This window comes from Pseudonaja textilis, chromosome 3 (assembly GCF_049901715.1).
Source record: "Pseudonaja textilis isolate UNSWEBS1 chromosome 3, rPseTex1.2, whole genome shotgun sequence".
Classification (NCBI taxonomy): Eukaryota; Metazoa; Chordata; class Lepidosauria; order Squamata; family Elapidae; genus Pseudonaja; species Pseudonaja textilis.
In genome coordinates, this window is record NC_141992.1 from 24,511,489 (window position 1) to 24,528,160 (window position 16,672).

The window sequence follows — 16,672 nt, forward strand, 5'->3', positions numbered from 1 at the left end:
AATTTACTACACTTTGGCAACAAATATAGAAGACAACTTCAGTTGTTAAACTGAACCAGAATGAAATCAAGATTCACCTGTTCAGTGCCTAATGGGAATGTTACTACCATACCTGGTTGCTTTTCCTGGCCAAGCAGCCATTAAGCAAAAAGGCTGTATATGAAATCAGAGGCACTTAGCTTCTGAAAACCTCCAAAAGTTATTGCCAGTGGAGAGGGGGAGTTATACTATCCTTGTAATAAAAGATGCCAAATGCAAATCAAAGCCACTTTAATTTCTGTCCTTGGTAGAGGGGCTCACTGCTCAAAATGTCAAAGAGCCAGGGCAAAAAAAAACTGGGACTAACGACGTCATTCAAAGAGCAAATAATAAGCTGTGCAGTTGGCTATGGAAAATAAAAAATGCACTCAGTACTTGGGGAAAAACATCCTACTGGGTTCCATCGCCTATGTGAGCGGCAGTGACTGCCTTGCTGAGAAACCGATGGGATTTGGCTTCCAGTAGGGCTGAGGTTCGGGAACGCCGTCAGGGGCTAACCTAAAGGGTCCCGGGTTTCCAGGCACTCAGGTTCCAGCCAGGACGGCGCGAGTTCAACGAGCCTGAAGCTCCTTCGGTTCGGCGGGATGCGGCCTCCGGTGGCGCAAGAGCTCCCGGCCCCACCCGCCTCCTCCTCTTCCCACACCCGCAGCTGGAAAAGGGGAGGCGTGGCGGCGGCGGCGGCTCCCGCCTGCGACTGGAGCCGCTCGTTTGGGGCTGCCACACGCGCCGGAGACCGCCGCAGGTACGAGCGGAGCTGAACCAGGGCGGAAAGCAGAATCTACCTGGACCCCGAGGCGGGGCAGGCGGGACGGGAGCTGCACCCCGGCGCGAAGCCCGGGAGGGAGTGGGTGGTGGTGGTGGTCGCCGAGGGGGATGGCGGGCTGGGCGTAGGAAGCTCTTGCACGGCTGGCGCGGGTGTGGGGGGCATGCGGCGCCCCGGCTGATGCTGCCTCCGCGGGGCGGCCGCCTGCTCGCCATGAAGCGGCAGAACCTCCGCACGGTCTCCCTCATCGTCTGCGTTTTCTCCTATCTGCTGGTGGGCGCCGCCGTCTTCGATGCGCTCGAGGCCGAGGCCGAGGTCGGCCACAAGCGCCTCCTGGAGCAGAAGCGCAGCGACCTCCGAAAGAAGTACCGCTTCTCGGCGGAAGACTACCGGGAGTTTGAGCGGCTGGTCCTGCGGGCCGAGCCTCACCGAGCCGGCCGTCAGTGGAGGTTCGCCGGCTCCTTTTACTTTGCCATCACGGTGATCACCACCATCGGTGAGTGTGCGCGTCCAGGGTCCGCTTTCTCTTTGGCTATGAGGCGGCCTCCCTTCCCCACCCCCACCCCCGCCCCATCATCCCCTCGGCCGTCCTTCCAAGAAGCCACCTGTGGGTGTGCCCGGCTCTTCCCCCGCCTCGCCAGTTGTAGGTGTGGCGTGAGGCGTCCTGAGGCATCCATCCTTTAGGCCGGGGGTCTCCAAACTTGGCAACTTTAAGACTTGTGGACTTCAGCTCCCAGAATTTTCCAGCCAGGCTGGAGAATTCTGGGAGCTGAAGTCCACAAGTCTTAAAGTTGCCAAGTTTGGAGACATCTGCTCTAGGCTGGATGTGAGCTCTGCACCAGATCTTAAAAGGTATAGCAGTTTAGGGGCCTTGGCATGTAGTAAGGACTGCTGAACCGAGTTTAACATGCGTTCAGGTGAGCATTTAACTCCTCAGTGGACCCAGAGCCCACAAAGTCTCAAGAAACAGATGAGCCTAATCCAAGGGTCTTCAAACTTGGCAAGTTTTAAGGCTTGTGGACTTCAATTCCCAGAATTCCTGAGCTAACATGACTGGAGGAGGAATTCTGGGAGTTGAAGTCCTCAAGTCTTAAAGCTGTCAAGTTTGGATACCCCTGCCCTAGTCGGTGTGATCTTGGTTCCTATCGCTGCTCTTCAGAGGTGGTGTTCAGCAGGTAGCGGAAATTTTGAGTAGATCGTAGAACCGGCAATTACCACCTCTGACTGGCCCCACCCCCATCTATTCTCTGCCTCCCGAGTCCCAGCTGATTGGCTGGGTCTTCTTTTGTTGCCTTGCACAGGAGAATGGAGCTGGAAAGCAGGTTAGTGGGGTGGGGAGGGAATCCTTCCCCACGCCAACCAAGCCACGCCCGCAGAACCAGTAGTAAAAAATTGTGAATCCCACCACTGCTGCTCTTACACCAGCCTTCCCCAGCTTGGTGGTCTCAAGATGCTTTGGGGCTACAAGCTGAGGCATTCTCAGGCAGATTGGCCCACCAGAAATCACTGCTGCAGGCTGCCATCAGTCAACATCAGTTTTTGTCTGCTCCCCAACAATCCCACATTTCAAGCTTAATTTTAGCTTTTTCCTGAACGATAGAATGTACGAGCAAACTATTATGAAAAGCATTTCTGAATATGTACAGAGTACTTTCGCTTGCTCGCAATCCACTTTCCACCTGGAACTGGGCTCACTTACAAAAGAGAAAAGGACCGTACAGGTAGTCCTCAACTTATAACAGTTTACTTGATGGCCATTCAAAGTTACAACAGCCCTGAAAGAAGTGACTTACATCTGTTTTTCACACTTATGACTGTTGCAGTGTCCCCATGGACGTGTGACACAGATGCTTGGCTACTGACTCGTATTTATGACGGCAGCAGGGTCCCTGGGTCATGCGATTCCTTTTTGCGACATTCTGATAAGCAAAGTCAATGGGGAAACCAGTGATTCACTTAACAAATGTGGCAAGAAAAGTTGTAAAATGGGGCAAAATTCACTTCAGAAATTTCTCACTCAGCTGCATAAATTTTGGGCTCAACTGTGGTCGTAAATTCAGGAGTTGAGATGTGAATCCTGCTCACTGGAGAAGTCCAGCATCAATGCCAGTTTAGTGTCCTCACACTGATTGGTTCCCAATTTTCAAGAAAATTAGGATGTATAAGCACTTTATCTCATGAGCTTTCAGTGTGAATTACTGCCATCTTGCTTCAGATCTCTTCTTCCAGTGCTACTCTGGGACTTTTGCAATTACATTACATTTGCTGTAATGTAACTGGTCACTCATCCCCAATTGATCTGGGAAAGTCAAGAGAAAGACCAGGGGAGACATGATAACAGTGTTCCAATATCTGAAGGGCTGCCACAGAGAGGAAGAAAGGGTCAACCTATTTTCCAAAGCACCCAAAGACCACACAAGGAATAATGGATGGAAACTGACCAAGGAGAGATTCAACCTAGAAATAAGGAGAAATTTTCTGACAGTGAGACCAATCAACCAGTGAAACAGCTTGCCCTCGGAAGTTGTGGGAGCTCCGTCACTGGAAGCTTTCAGGAAGAGACTGGACTTCCATCTCTGAGAAATGGTGTAGGTTCTCCTGCTTGGGTAGGGGGTTGGACTACATGACCTACAAGATCCCTTCCAACTCTATTAATCTGTAAACATTTGTTAAGTGATTCACTGCAGTTGTTAAATTAGCAATTGGTTGTTAAATGAATCTGGCTCCCCCATTGACTTTGCTTGCCAGAAGGTGGCAGAACATGATCCCTGAAAACATCCCACTTGAGCGGGGGGTTGGATTAGATGACCTATAAGGTCCCTTCCAACTCTGATTATCTGTTTATCATAAATATGAACCAGTTGCCAAGCGTCCAAATTTTGATCACGTTACCATGGGGATGCTGCAAAAGTAGGAATTGTGAAAAACGGTCACAAGTCACATTTTTCAATACCATTGCAACATTGAACGGTCACTAGATGAACTGTTGTAAGTCGAGGACGACCTATAGTTCACTCATGTAAAGGTGCACGGGTAGTCTTCCATACACAACCATAACGGGACCGGAATTTTCATCGTTAAGCAAGGCAATGAGTCGTGCCTGATCTTAGGGCCTTTTCGCCACCGTTATTATGCGAATTGCTGGAGTTGTTAAATGAATTTTGAGGCTATTAAGCAAATCTGGCTTTCCCAATTGACTTTGCTTTGTTAGAAGCTGGCTAGGAAGGTCACGGCTTGGCAATACCATGACCCTCGGGTTGCTGCAACCATCATAAATACGTGCCAGTTGCCAAGCACCCAAAGTTAGATCACATGGCCAGGCAGATGCTGCAATGGTCTTAAGTGCGAGGACCAGTCACAAGTGCTATTCTGAATGGTGGCTAAACCCATGGTTGTAAGTTGAGGATTCCCCCCATATGTCCTATTCTTCTATTGGATATGCGTATCCTCATGGTGTGTGACACAAATTAAATCACTTAAGACAAGAGAAATATTCTCTTCGCTGTTATTAAGCCTGGCATAGGAATGTATTTATGGAGAGAATATATGTATCTTTGGACACTTATTTCTGCCCTGGGTTTCCCCAGCATTTTGGAGAATTGGCAGAAATTGCTTCTTCCAGCATCCATGAAGCAAGTGGGTTTCAAATATTAAAAATTACACATTAATTGCTAACTATACAATTTAGGATATTTTTGTTTTCCCAATCCCCACTATCCAAATGATTGTGTTTGAATTTTGGTTAAAAAAAGAAAAGGACAATATTTGACAGAATATTGCACTGCAACAAGGCTCCTCTCTTTCCACAATAACATAAATAATAGCAAGTACGATTTCCATCTATGGTGATATATTCATGTATCTTTAACTGCCTCTTCTTTGGAGAAGAACTGTTGACATCACTGTTTATGTACAGGATAAAGGGACAAGATTGAATGGGAAAGAATCCATGCAAAGTTGTTCTTGCCAAACCTTGCAGAAAGCGAATTGGCATGTCTGGTTTGCATATGACTCTATCCTTAGAATACCTTCTCTTCCACTGTACTTTTGTGCAACTTACGTTTCTCAACATCCAGTTTTTGATCCCCACTTTCTTTTATCTTGTCGTGCAAATATTGTCTTTACTTCTCAGGAAATCAGGACTTGGATTTCAATTTGGGTAAAGAATGAAGTAGATGAGGGGTTTTCTGAGTGGAGGGATATAAGACATGGAGCCCCGAGTGAGGCAGATCAATGGAAATGTTGCTTTTTAATATTTTTGCAGATAATGTAGAGATCAGGATGGGCAGTAGATGATGCTCATTGATGGTGGGGGTAAGGGATTACAGAGAGGTCTCCAAGCATGTTTCCAAACTGAATGGATAAGCAGTAAGATGTAGCTGTAAGAAATGATAAAGTATTTATTTTATATATGCATGATTTTGACCAGCTGGAAAAAGTGCTGTAATGAGGATACTGTACTCAAAGAAAACATTGACCTGATGTTTGGCAACTGTTTGGTAAAAAGATAATGGTGTAGCACATTTCATAAGGAAAGAAATTGAAAAGAAAAAAACTCCCATCATTTTATAATGCCTATAAACAAATCTAGAGAGTAATGACATTTGAAATATTTATTTGTCTACCATCCAAAAAAGAAAAGAAAGAAAATTGGGAAAGATTTTTAAAAATACAAACAAAATAATAAATAGATACCGTTAATGCATAAAGAAAATAAGCCCTGTAGGTTTGGAATGGAAATTCATAGTTCAGCTTTGCCAATAAGTCTACAAAAGCAACTACCAAACAAATATTTACTAGGTTTCTGTCAATACAATTTCGTGCCTGGAACTAATTCATGTTCCACTCAATAAACCGGGTGTGAACAAGCTGGAGTTATTGCTTGTAGGCATCTTTGTTTCTAAATTTACTGAGAGTAGTAGCCTTTTAGTGAACTGGCTACGCAAGAAGGGTGTTGGATAGAGAAGACCAGAAAGCTTTTCTGATGGTTCTCAAACTTGGTAATGAACAAAACAAGTTTCACTTTGCCCTCTTGAGTAACTCCACTCACTCATTCTTCTTGGGGTCTTTAACAGTGATCAAGTCAGGAAAAATGCAAACAAAGTATATAATGCTAGGTATCGCCATCATCTTTAACACCTTCAGCAGCAAGTGTTTTTAATTCTTGGAAAGGATTATCAATAATCTCTAGTGTGAACGTGGGAGCCTTGTTCTACTATGTACTATACAGAGGTGGTATTCAGCAGGTTCTAATCAGTTCCTGGAGATCTGGTAGCGGAAATTTTGAGTAGTTTGGAGAACCGGCAAATACCACCTCTGACTAGCCCTGTCCCCATCTATTCTCTGCCTCCTGAGTCCCAGCTTATCAGCTGGGTCTTCTTTTCTTGCCCTGCACTGGAGAACTGAGGTGGAAAGCAGGTTAGTGGGGTCGGGAGGGAATGGGATTTTGCAGTATCCTTCCCCCAGGAGTGGGGTGGGAATGCCCACCACAGTATCCTTCCCCTGCCATGCCCACCAAGCCACACCCACAGAACCGGTAATAATTTTTTTTGAATCCCATCACTGGTACTATAGATTAATATCAAGTTTTCTTCAGATATCAACATACATTGAGCCAGTAAATGATTGCTTGTGTTTTCTAAGGTGTCATATCATTTCACGTTTGCATTTCTTCTCATCATCGTCAAATAGCTGATCCTTCAACACGTGTGAGAGGTTTCATCATCTTTTCTTTGTGTATCATATTGTATAGGGGAATATCTAGTTCTTGACTGCGACATCACCCGTCGTCCCCACACAGGGAAAGGCAGTTACCTGAAATTTCCATTACTAAGCTAGTTCTTAAAATAGGGTGGACTGTGATTTTGTTTCTGTCTTAATTTTTAATACAAGTTTCTCTTTTTATTTCCTTGTTTTGCTGCAGGCTATGGGCATGCGGCTCCTGGAACTGATGCTGGCAAAGTGTTTTGCATGTTCTATGCCATCCTTGGCATCCCGCTCACTCTGGTGATGTTCCAGAGCCTTGGGGAGCGCATGAATATTCTTGTTCGGATGGTGCTAAAAAAAATAAAGCAGTGCCTGGGAATGAGGCAGACAACAGTCTCCATGAAAAACATGGTTGTAGTTGGTTTTCTCTCATGTATGGGGACCTTAGGTATCGGGGCAGCTGCCTTTTCCTATTTTGAAGGCTGGACTTTCTTCCATGCCTTTTACTACTGCTTCATAACGTTGACCACCATTGGATTTGGAGACTTTGTCGCCCTGCAGAAACACGAAGCTTTGCAGAAGAAGCCTCCCTACGTAGCGTTCAGCTTTATGTACATCTTAGTGGGCTTGACAGTGATTGGGGCCTTTCTTAACTTGGTGGTCTTCAGATTTTTGATCATGAACTCAGAAGATGAGCGTCGGGATGAAGAAGAGAAGGCCTCTTTAAGGAGAGCCAGAAATTACATCAACTTGAAACCCAGGGAAGATAGCAGGAGTACAAACGAGATCTTGCTCCCTGTAGAAGACAGGACCAGTCAGATGAACCTCATCCCATTGATCCAGGATGATGCTGAGCACCAGAGAAGCAAACCTTTGGTTTCTACCACAAAAGTCCCTTCCTTTTGTACGTGCCTATGTTACAGGCCACAGATGAGCAGAAGCCCAGATCCGCCCCATTCTGAACCTTTCAATTGCCATACAAATCTGGTTTATTACAACTCAATTTCTTACAAAATCATGGAAGTCTCCCTAGGTGGTAAGGATCACACTGGCCTGTCTTCTCCTGGCAGTACTTTGTCATCTGATAGTCCCAGTTGCCGAGGGCACTCCAGAGTCCGGAGAAAGTCTATTTGAAAGCATGCATGCTCTTTCGAACTTTTTTTTTTAAAAAAATTTTCTTGGGCCTTTGTCCTGCTACTGAACAGTGTTTTTTGACGATAAATGGTGAACTGAATTGTCAGATAGTGGTGGAGTGCCCTCCTTTCTTTCTTCTTCCCCCTTTTCTTTGCAGGCACATGCTGAAATGTCTACCCATGTATATTGCATTCCTGCTAAGCCTGTGCAATGCTGCCTGAGCAATGCCCTTTGAAAATTAATGCTGAATAATAGTTCTCCCATCAACATATGTCACAACGTTTGCATTCAAAGCCGAGGTTAAATGGATTTAAGTACTAAAACCCCACAGTGCCTCTGAGTTGCCATAACATCTGTGGAGATGTCTAATTATTCCTTTGCAGTAAATATACAGATAATACTCAGTTGTATTAAGACAGCCTGTAGACTCAGCTTGTCTTGTTTTTGTCGAAGAAGTTGACAGATCTATACCCTAAAAGAAACAGTGAACAGATGTCAGGCTTGTAGGCTAAGTATTCTGCAAAAGGGCAAAGAATGGACACAAAGTTTGGGAGCATCTTCAAGTCTAACCAGCTTTTATAAGGCATAAGCTTTGGAGCATAATGAAGTTGGTTAGTATTGGCTGTACTCTACCAGGCTTTGTATCTGTTGTATTGTCATAGATAAATATGGTTCTTTACACCCCTATCATCCCATCTTCTGCTCTTCACTTGGGAAGAAAGGATTCTACAAGTTTATTACAGGAATCAAACACGAACAGAGTTCATGGTCTTTCCTCATAAAAATCTGAATCATCTTAATTTTTTGCAGGTTACATTCAGGCTGGGAGATATTGCTATTGTTCAAGAATTGAGAACTAAGAATCTGTATGGCTCTAATTCAAATCAGTCAATTCTAGTAACTAAACCAGATTTACCTTGTGACTACAGGCAGATATCCTTTAGTGACTGCCTAATTTATGGGCAGTTCACAGTAACAACAGTGATGAAGCAGTAACTTTCCAAACAACCCATTTACCATCTTTGCTGGTCTGTAAGGCAAAGGAATGCTGAATTAAGGTCATAAGCATAGTCACAGTTTCATTTAGCAACCACTTCACTTAACAACAGAGTAGTTGTGGTTACTAAACAAGGACTACCCATACTTGTGGCCTACTGGGGTTTCTTTGCAATAGAAGTTACAAAGAAGTTCTGCTTTCTCACCACAACTGTCTTTGTCTACAGTAGCGGTGCACATCTTTATATATCAAAGGTTATTTGGAGGGATGTTGATAGGTAGATGCTTCCATTCAGATTTTTTAGATCAGTGTTTTAATTGCTCTCCCATTTGGAGTTCTGGATTTGAAATATTCAGGGATGAAGGTGGGTGGGCTTATTTTAAGGCCAATCAGCAAATCAGCATAACCTATCTCATCTGAAAATGGGGAGGACTAATGGTGCCTCAATTAAATTTATTTATGTGCATGTATTTACAAGTGTTTTAGGCCACTGAAAACAGCCATATAGCTGTTCACCAGACACGAATGATAATCTATCATAGTCTCATCAATCAGGCTACACAGCCATGTGCATCTCACTTCATTTTAGCTATACAAATGGCATATTTAGAAACTTATTTGCATACACAGTGGTAGGAAATAATATTGTTTAGTGATATCACTTTAGGAGCTGAAAACAGTATTCAGGAGGAGTGGGAAGAAAGATACTATAAAAAGTATCTTTATGGTTTAAAAAGGTTTTTTTAAACCATAAAGAAACAAAGCACAGCAGCAATTTATATAGCCAACTTTCACATACAGACAGGATCCAATTAAAGGCATCACTCAGTCTGGAAATCATTATGGAGCAGTTGCATGTCTTTAGCCCTTCTCTTGGTTTATTTTTATTCCAAGACTTCCAGTGTTGCTAGGGTCTCTCAACTGCCTTTCTCCCAGCTGATAAAACTGGACGAGGCACAGAAGATGACATTGTTCCTTGGGCCCCCTAGCTTACATGTCTGCAATCCAGTTTGTGGCCTTTGGAAGAAAGCCAATCAACCTGTGCTAACCATCAGAAAATCTCACCTGATCCTCTGCAAATCCCAATCATTGTTAGAAATGTTTTCCACATTTTCCTCCTGGTTTAGAAGACCAAATGGAGTGACGTATCTGAGGGGTAACAGATTGGGGAGCAGCCAACTGTGATTCACAATTTCTGTTATTGCTACCTCCCTCCCTAGTCCCCTTTCTGAAGAGCTTGCAATCTGGTTTGATTAATATTGGCAAAGCTAGGCAGAGTAAGAACCCGAATAAGAGTAAGAATTAGAATTAATAGAACAGAACAGAATAGAATAGAGTTCTGAGCCCTGTGGAGACATATTTGCAGGCTTGAAAATTCATGAATGCCACTAAAAAAGAAAAGGAAACGAAAAGGGAACCTTGGTGCATCAAAGACTGAAACCAGCCTTGGAGTAGCAGTATCTTTCCTGGCTACAGACCCCTTTGGCAGCTCTACCCCTCAATATATGCAATTACAAAATGGAAAAGAGATCAAGTTAGATGAGAAACTTTATGTCTTTCATAGCCTGCTGCTCCGGCAGCTGCTGATGACTTGATTGGCAGATAACATGGAAAATAATGGCAACAGGAGGTTGCTGTTTTCCCTTTGGCAACCCAAGGGTTTATTTCATATCATTTTTTTGGTTCACTTGCGATAGCAGTTGCAAGGCTAAAATCTTTTTACAAGGGCCAAGGATAGTGTTTACATTATTATTTAGGTTCTGCGGTGCCTTCTTGGCTTGGTTATTTTGGTTCTGTTTCTAGTTTAGAATAGAATAGAATAACAGAGTTGGAAGGGACCTTGGAGGTCTTCTAGTCCAACCCCCTGCTTAGGCAGGAAACTCTATACCATTTCAGACAAATCTGAATTGTCCAATATCTTCTTAAAAACTTCCAGTATTGGAGCATTTACAACTTCTGGAGGCAAAATTGTTCCACTGATTAATTGTTCTGTCAGTAAATTTCTTAGTTCCAAACATACGAAGTTAATGTACACAAAGCATTCTTGCTGTCAAAGGATTTGAGGACCCTCCATCTCAGAAAACCCTAAGCTACATTTCCTCATTGGGCAGCCTCCACCTAGTCATTGGGTTCAGGCCAATTCAGATATTCTCTGTGTCCTACATTGCTAGAATGTGTGCTGTGATTTTACGCTGAAAAATCTGCAGTATCTTTTCTAAAATTGGGAAGATCACCTCTGTGCAATAGAGGATTGGCCTATGTTGCCTGAAACTCAGAATGGTAACTACAGTGCTGGGAGCAAAAATGACACCCCTCCCCCCCAGTTAGATTATTAAAATAGGCACACCGAAAAAGCAGCACTAATGTCTTAACACTGAGTTCCAGTCTTAAGTGTAATGATTAATTTGGCACAATGGCTAATTACTTTTTAATTTAGTTTCTTGTACAGTGAATGCAGAAGCTTCCCCTCCTGTGCCGCCATAGGAATGCAGTAGGAGTTGTACTTCAATAAGTCGGCCTAGCATTTTCAGGCTTCCACAGGAAGTGAGCAGGTTCTAAATTGCTTCAAACTAATTTGAATAATAATTGCAAATCAGGCTTAGGCTTGGTGAATGAACCTAGTTATGACTTATTCAACAGCCTATGTGTAACAATGGCTTCGTGTGACATATGAACCTTAGCTATTACATAAGAAGTTGTTTTTCTTAAACAAGGTCCATTTGCCCATCTAGTCCAGAAAAATCTAGCTAGATCTTTTGGTGATAAGGGAAATTCCAGAGATTTTTTTTAATCCATAATTTTTTTAGTTACAGTAGAGTCTTACATACCGGTATATCCTTTTACATGTAAAGCAGGCATATTGCAGAGGAAGAGATGTTCTTATTCCTTTCACAAGAAATATATTGTTATATTTATTGCTTGGCAGTCTCCGATGGTTGCTGAACAATATGGGGCTGTGAAGCTAGCTTATTTATAATATTAAGTCTCTTAAAGTATAATAACTGTTGAAAGGCATGGATGATTAGCATAATTTTTCCTTTTTAAAAAGCCCAATTTTGTTGCATATTATATGGAAATGTATGTGTTTCAGTAAACACACATTGTCTTGCTAATGAAAAAAAATGGAAAATCTTATTATGCAGTAGTTTGAAGCAGAATATCTGTGCTTGCCTGTTGATGATTTAATCTCAGGATGTGGACCAGATACCTGATTCTAGGCTTATTCTAGTATATATATTTTGGGGGGCGGGAGGGAATCCCCTTTCCAACTTTGGGCCTGAGGAGTGTCTCCCATCAATTAGCATGGAAGAAACTATAAATGGCTGCATCTTTTTCAACAGATGTATTTATTATGAGGAATCAGTAAGTATATCCGAAGGAATCAAGTTGCTCAATTTTTTTTAAAATGGATGCCACAGATATAGATCAAGGCCCCTTTAAGTTTTTTTTTCAACAATGGTAATGCGATTTTTGAAATTGGTTTAGCAAGCAAATTTAGAAAGATGTTAATTTGATGGTGGGGAGGGAGAATTTATTAATCCCACTTATTGTTTAATGGGTAAAGTCACTGTAGAAGCCTAAGGCAGGGAACCTGCAAATTACTAAACAAAAGAAGGAGGTTCATTGTTATTTTAACTTTTCTCTGCTATAGTTACCAGGTGCTGGGCAACATTAAAATACTTCTTATGCAGTTAGTCTAATAACCCATCTAAAGTAATACAAAATTAACCTATATTAAAGCCTATAAATAACAGACTTTGAATAACGTGGGTGCAGCAGCAGCATGAGACATCAAATGTCTAGGAAATGAAAAATGATTCCAGCAAGATTGAAAGTAAGTTTTATACTGATTTTAATATAATTTGTCTAGAAGACTCTGTTCAAACAACTGCTTTAATTTGGGTATGTTTTCTAAAAAGATTTAAGTGCTCAGGTCCATTTTGTTACTACATATGGATGGTGCCTAAACTTTTCCAGTGGTTCCTTATGTCCATCCAGAGGGACCATCTTCATGAGAAAAGATATTCTGTATTCTTCCTTCAAATATTTCTGTACTTGCTCTAAGTAAAGAACTATTTCAAATTAAAGTGTGACTTTATTCCACTCTACGGGTATGTACAAAATGGGGAAACTATCTTCCTGAACCATTTCAGGCCAGCTATATGTCTATAGAGGTTCTAGGTCATTCTGGTCACGGTTGTCCCAAAGGTGCTTTTTCAAGAGGCAACTGGACTTTCTGGGTTTTCTTTGAGGACATTTTCCTTCTCATCCAAGAAGCTTCTTCAGTTCTCAGAGCTTCATATGCAGCTATGGTTGCATAAAACTGAAAATCAGAGTGGGGGGGTGGTCAAGGCTGGTCTCTCTTGAACCACGTAGATAGATTCCCCCCAACTCAATCTTCCCAGAATGTTCCTCCCTTCCTCTCTCCTCACCAACTGCTGATCTCAACTTTTTCTCCCTGCTGCCCAAACCATTCTACTTGGACCAAAATATCCTCATTTTATTCTGTGTGCAGACAAAACAGGTGCTTCTGTTCAGGCACAAGCTGTTCCTTACCCAGGATTTTTTTTTGCATATACCTATTTCTGGCTTTCTCCCTTTTCCCATCAGAGTGTGCCTTATGGGGGCGGGGGGGAATGTTTTACCAATAGTGTCTACCCCTTTTATCCCCCAGTCCTTTAAAACAGTGTTTTTCAACCTTGGCAACCTTAAAATCTTTGCCATGGATGAGAATAATTTATAGCATCAAATTGTATACAAAACATCTGCTTCAAGTTTTGTTTTTTCATAGGATTTCTGCTTTATTTTTCCTGTCATAGCCCATGTAGCTGTTTTGATTAAATCTAGGGCAAATTTATGCCTGGCTAAAAAAGATTATAGGAAAGATCCTGGAATCTCAAAGTGCATTTATCCAGAGTCCAAATTGCTGGACTACATAGATTTTCTGTGATAATGCAATTCTGTTTCTCTTGCTCATTACACCGGGAACAAGGGATAATTGACATAATGGCTTTCAGAGTTTTGCTGAAATAATGGAAATACTTAGAATAGGCAAGGGACCACCTGTTTTTTCCTATATGGGAGGGCAGGTTCACTGTGCATCTCTTGTTCAGGCCATAACACACCCACCTAGTTTTCTTAATCTAACTAATCAAATTATGTTCTCACATGCCATTCTGAATCAGAAAGCAGACAATCATATTTTCATCTAATGGGAAGGGCAAAACAAGCTATTTTGGGTACATTGTTTGCAAGGGCTTTTTAAAAAAAATCCAGTTTTAATTCAAGCTTCAGTGTCTAACAATTTTTGAAGAAGTAAGTGGGTCAATATACTTGATACGTTGCTAAAAATAGTAACCACTACGTGAATAGCACTGCTGCAAGTAGCTGTGCGGGGATTTAAAAATACAAATTATCTTAAAATATACTCTGATAACACATGCTGTAATTATTTTGAGAGCTGTCTTTGTTAGGTGATCTCAAAATAGATTGGTATTTGCAGTTTTACCTTGAAGTAATCCTCTAGAAGTGTGAGGAAGAGTTGGGAGGGTTGGACCAACTTGATTTTTTAAAACTTTTAATTTAATTTGTTAAAATTTCTCTACTGACCTGCTTTAATGACCTAATTATGAATGTTACTAGATAGCTAAAATTAGGTATACTTTGAGACACACTTTCATTTTTTCAGAAAATATGAAAAAAAAATTCCTATGTTCAGATGACTGGACAATAGAAATGAATTCCTCATCTTTTAACTTCCTTTTTGAAAACTTTATAAAGATACATTTATAGTACCCATTTCTCAATGGGCTAAAAGCTTGGACCTTGTAAATGAATCCCTTACAAACCAGATTACAGTAGGATTGTCCTTTATTGAAATGTTTGATTAAATTCTCTATGCTCATAGATATGCATGAGATGTCTTAAGTTTTTTTTTCCTTTTTCCACTATTTAATTAACTTTAAAAAAGGGGGGGGGGATGGCAAAAACACAACCCTACCTAAGTATATCACAGCAAGATTGCAAAAGTTCAGGAAACTGTTACGTGAAAATCATAAGAATAATCTTTTATTTCTTTGCTGTCATCCATTGCTTGTCCAGATGCTTGCAGTAAAGATATAAGCTCATATTAAAAATAGTAAAAATATCCCATTTTTGATTACATTCCTCCAATTCCCCAAAATACGGAGAACCATTTATGGGTATGATATACAAGTAGTCTTCAACGGCACTAAAGAAAGGAACATGACCATTTTTCATACTTACAATGATTGCAGCATCCCCTTGGACATGTGATCAAAATTTAGATGTTTTGCAACAGGTTCATATTTATGACGTTTGCACTCTCCTGGGGTCATGTGATCAGCTTTTATTGAAAAACAAAGTCAATGGAGAAGCCAGATTCACTTAACCATGTTACTACTGGTAACTTAATAACTGTAGCAAGAAAGGTCATAAAATCGGGCAAAACTCGTTTAAATAAATGTCTCACAGTAGTAACATAAATATTGGGCTGAATGGTGGTTGTAAGTCGAGGACTACCTATATAGTATCATGCCTATAAATCTCTATACTGATATGGTATATGAACATGGTTACCCATGTTCTTGTGAGAAGAAAATACTCTTTAAGGCAAAACCCCAGTAAGGAAATACTTGATAAAAGAAGAGTTATTATTTCACAGAAATGAGTGACATCTTGTGGTCAACAGGCAGAACAACTACTCAACCTCCTGTGATTACAGAAATTTGTCACGCTGGAAGATTTTTTTTTTTTTTTTTTTTTGACATGGTTGCAGAGCTAGCCCAAAGGACCTCTTAGGCTGGAGACCTCTCCTGATTTTCATCCCTAAAAAAACCCCACAAGACTGGCATTTGACCCAACTGCCAACAGTGTTTCTCCCTCTCCCTCCCTCTCCCTCCTCACCCTCACTCTCTCTCTCACACTTTTTATTTCTTCGAGTCTTCCACTTCAGTAGACTTAAGCAGAATGGGTTGGTGTGTTTCTGACATGCTAAATATAGCAGCACCTTGGATTCTGTATTGAGAAACAATGATTGCACTACTTTTAATGGTTGCAGGCTTAATAAAGGAACTTTTGGTAGCCTGTTACTATAGAACTGGTGCCAGGAAAGCAAAAACTTGGCATTAGCAAAGGATGTTAAGAATAACAACAACAAAAAAGATGCAAGTTTCCCTCAGTTTCTCTTAAAAAAATATGAAGTTTATTAGTGCTGATTGAAGAAGGTAAAATTCTAACAAGGTAACAAAGGAAAACCAGTGTTACTCAACTGTCCTTTTGGATTATTCCTCTCAGAAAGAAAACAAAAGTTGTGCTCCACCAGGAAATTGTGATGAACAAGATGAAAGGCAGGATTGAAATTAAGAGATATTTAGGGATATGATCAGGAAGTACATCTTAATTATTTTGAATTAAGCTAAATCTCCATAACAAAATGGATAGCATATGGCCGGAAATCAGCATGGACTTGTCAGGAAAAAAATCTTGCAGGGCTATACCATGGTCCATCATCAAACTGGACATAGGTATCAAGTAGTTCTACAAGAATCAGAATTGGCCAATCATTCATTATTTTTTACTAATGACTTGGATGAAGTGGTTTAGGGAAAGCTGGTTACATCTGCAGTTGATACAATTAGTGGGTGGGTAGCTCATAATGTAATAAAACAGCTTAAAATTGTACTGTGACATAATGTACTTTGTTTAGTTTGGATCTTACGTGAATCAGTCTGAACCCGCACGCTGTAAACCATGGTTTGATTTATCTTGATGACTCCTTGGGCTCCTTGCCTCACTCAGTTTCCTACATCGAAATTAATTCATTAAAATATTAAAGAGATACTGGCAAACAATAAAACTAAAAATAGTAGCCTCTGTCATCTTAATTTGTAAGAATGCTTCTGGAAGGTTTCTGAGAAAATAAAAATGATTGGTAGACATTGCTATGAAGTACAAAAAAGTAAGCAAGGGTAGCAAAACATCTTAAGATGGTAGGTTTGAAGAGGTTGCAA

General features: G+C 41.2%; 1 protein-coding gene across 1 annotated transcript; it reads left to right on the forward strand.

The window, feature by feature from the left end:
* Window positions 1-543: 543 nt before the first annotated feature.
* Window positions 544-12,727, forward strand: KCNK15 (potassium two pore domain channel subfamily K member 15). Its single transcript, XM_026697554.2, has 2 exons — window positions 544-1,298; window positions 6,726-12,727. The coding sequence occupies exons 1-2, from the start codon at window positions 983-985 to the stop codon at window positions 7,640-7,642; spliced, it is 1,233 nt and encodes a 410-aa protein (XP_026553339.2). The 5' UTR covers window positions 544-982; the 3' UTR covers window positions 7,643-12,727.
* Window positions 12,728-16,672: the final 3,945 nt, after the last annotated feature.